The sequence below is a fragment of the Sphaeroforma arctica genome (genome assembly GCF_001186125.1).
Source record: "Sphaeroforma arctica JP610 unplaced genomic scaffold supercont1.6929, whole genome shotgun sequence".
Classification (NCBI taxonomy): Eukaryota; class Ichthyosporea; order Ichthyophonida; genus Sphaeroforma; species Sphaeroforma arctica.
This window is the reverse complement of record NW_014033629.1, coordinates 1-1,540: the sequence shown is the minus strand read 5'-3', so window position 1 is coordinate 1,540 and position 1,540 is coordinate 1. Positions and strand designations below refer to the sequence as shown.

Here is a 1,540-nt window from a genome sequence, read left to right as displayed (position 1 = left end):
ATCCTATAAATTAGGTATATATATATATATATATATCTTATATATATATGTTATATATATATATATATACATATATATATATATATATATATATATATTTATATATATATTATTTCCTATATATATATATATATATATATATATATATATATATACACACACACACACACACACACACACACATATATATATATATATATATATATATATATATATTATATATATATATATATATATACCGAAGCTAGACATATGCGGAAGTAAACAGGCGAGTATATACGTATAAAATGCAATATGTTTCCCATATCTGCACACATAAGGATAAGACACGATAGATTGTGACTAAATAAATTATACACATTGTATATTGGTATACCAGTAAGCGTTCACGGTCTTCAGAGAGCTTGTTAATGGTCCGCTCCTCTCTGTTCAGGCCCACTTTATGTCTTCGCCACATCTGAAAATAAACATGCGCAGAAGCAAGAATTATGAATCCACGTGTATTAGAAAACATCCGAATAGACGCACTTGGTCAAATCGATGTAAAAATCGTCGAAGAATATGCGCCCTGTCCTTTAAATACGAGACCAATCATACAGGGAAAATATATCTACAATCACACGCTGAAAATATGCATCACGTATTTGGACGTGTAAACATCACACCACCGTCACACTGTGCATATCACATAAGCTTTCATCCTATTGCCGTTGTAAGCAACTTACCGGTGTACTTATACTACCCTCTATAAATAGATTACAGTAATTAATCAACAATACACCTATTCAACCACTTACGTTTTTGTCAATATTGCCGTCGTCAAAGTTTTCCTGGGGTGTGATGATGAGCAGTTGGCTTCTCAGCTGTTTCTGGTAGTGCAGCAGCATCAGTGACCGTGCCTCAATGGAACTCGGAACCGTCCGGTGGCTGTAGTTGGTGACGAAGTCGGGATAGTTAATCATAGAGGTGCACACACAAAATATAATAACTAGATACTTGTGTTTTAATGAGCGACTAATCATGTATCCAAACAAGTAAATGTTTGAAATAATTGTGTGTATGTAATGAATATATAGCAGCTAACAAGCTGAAGAGTTTTCCATGATCAAAACGATTGACGACTGATCCTGCTAGTAATATTCAAGCATCAATTAAAATAAAGTATCTCTTTTATTTGAAATATTACGGCTTGAGATGTTCCTTAAGAACGACCCACACCATGCTGTGGAATGGTGGTTTGAAACCTGCATACACTATGAACCTTAGCGTTGATCAGCTATCTACATTGATTTTTAATAAAAGGAACACACTACTACTCGGCAGCTGCCAAAGATCACGTACGCTCTGATGAAACTTCTGTAAGAGACTCAACAATGATATATGTGCATATACCCATTCCATCATGCCAGAGTACTCTTATATACATACTTCACGAAAACGGCACTCAAAAAGTTGCTAAACGAAACCGCAGAGAATACACACACACACACACACACACACGACAAACACATACACACACACGCACACGCACACACACGTG

The 1,540-nt window shown here is 35.0% G+C and overlaps 1 protein-coding gene across 1 annotated transcript; it reads right to left on the bottom strand.

Annotated features, from left to right (window-relative positions):
* Window positions 1-797: 797 nt before the first annotated feature.
* On the bottom strand, window positions 798-962 carry SARC_15888 (hypothetical protein; the record flags this gene model as incomplete). The annotated part of the gene is made up of 1 exon (XM_014290000.1): window positions 798-962. A coding segment is annotated over one exon (165 nt), but the record flags the coding sequence as incomplete, so codon positions are not given.
* Between the last annotated feature and the right edge of the window lie 578 nt (window positions 963-1,540).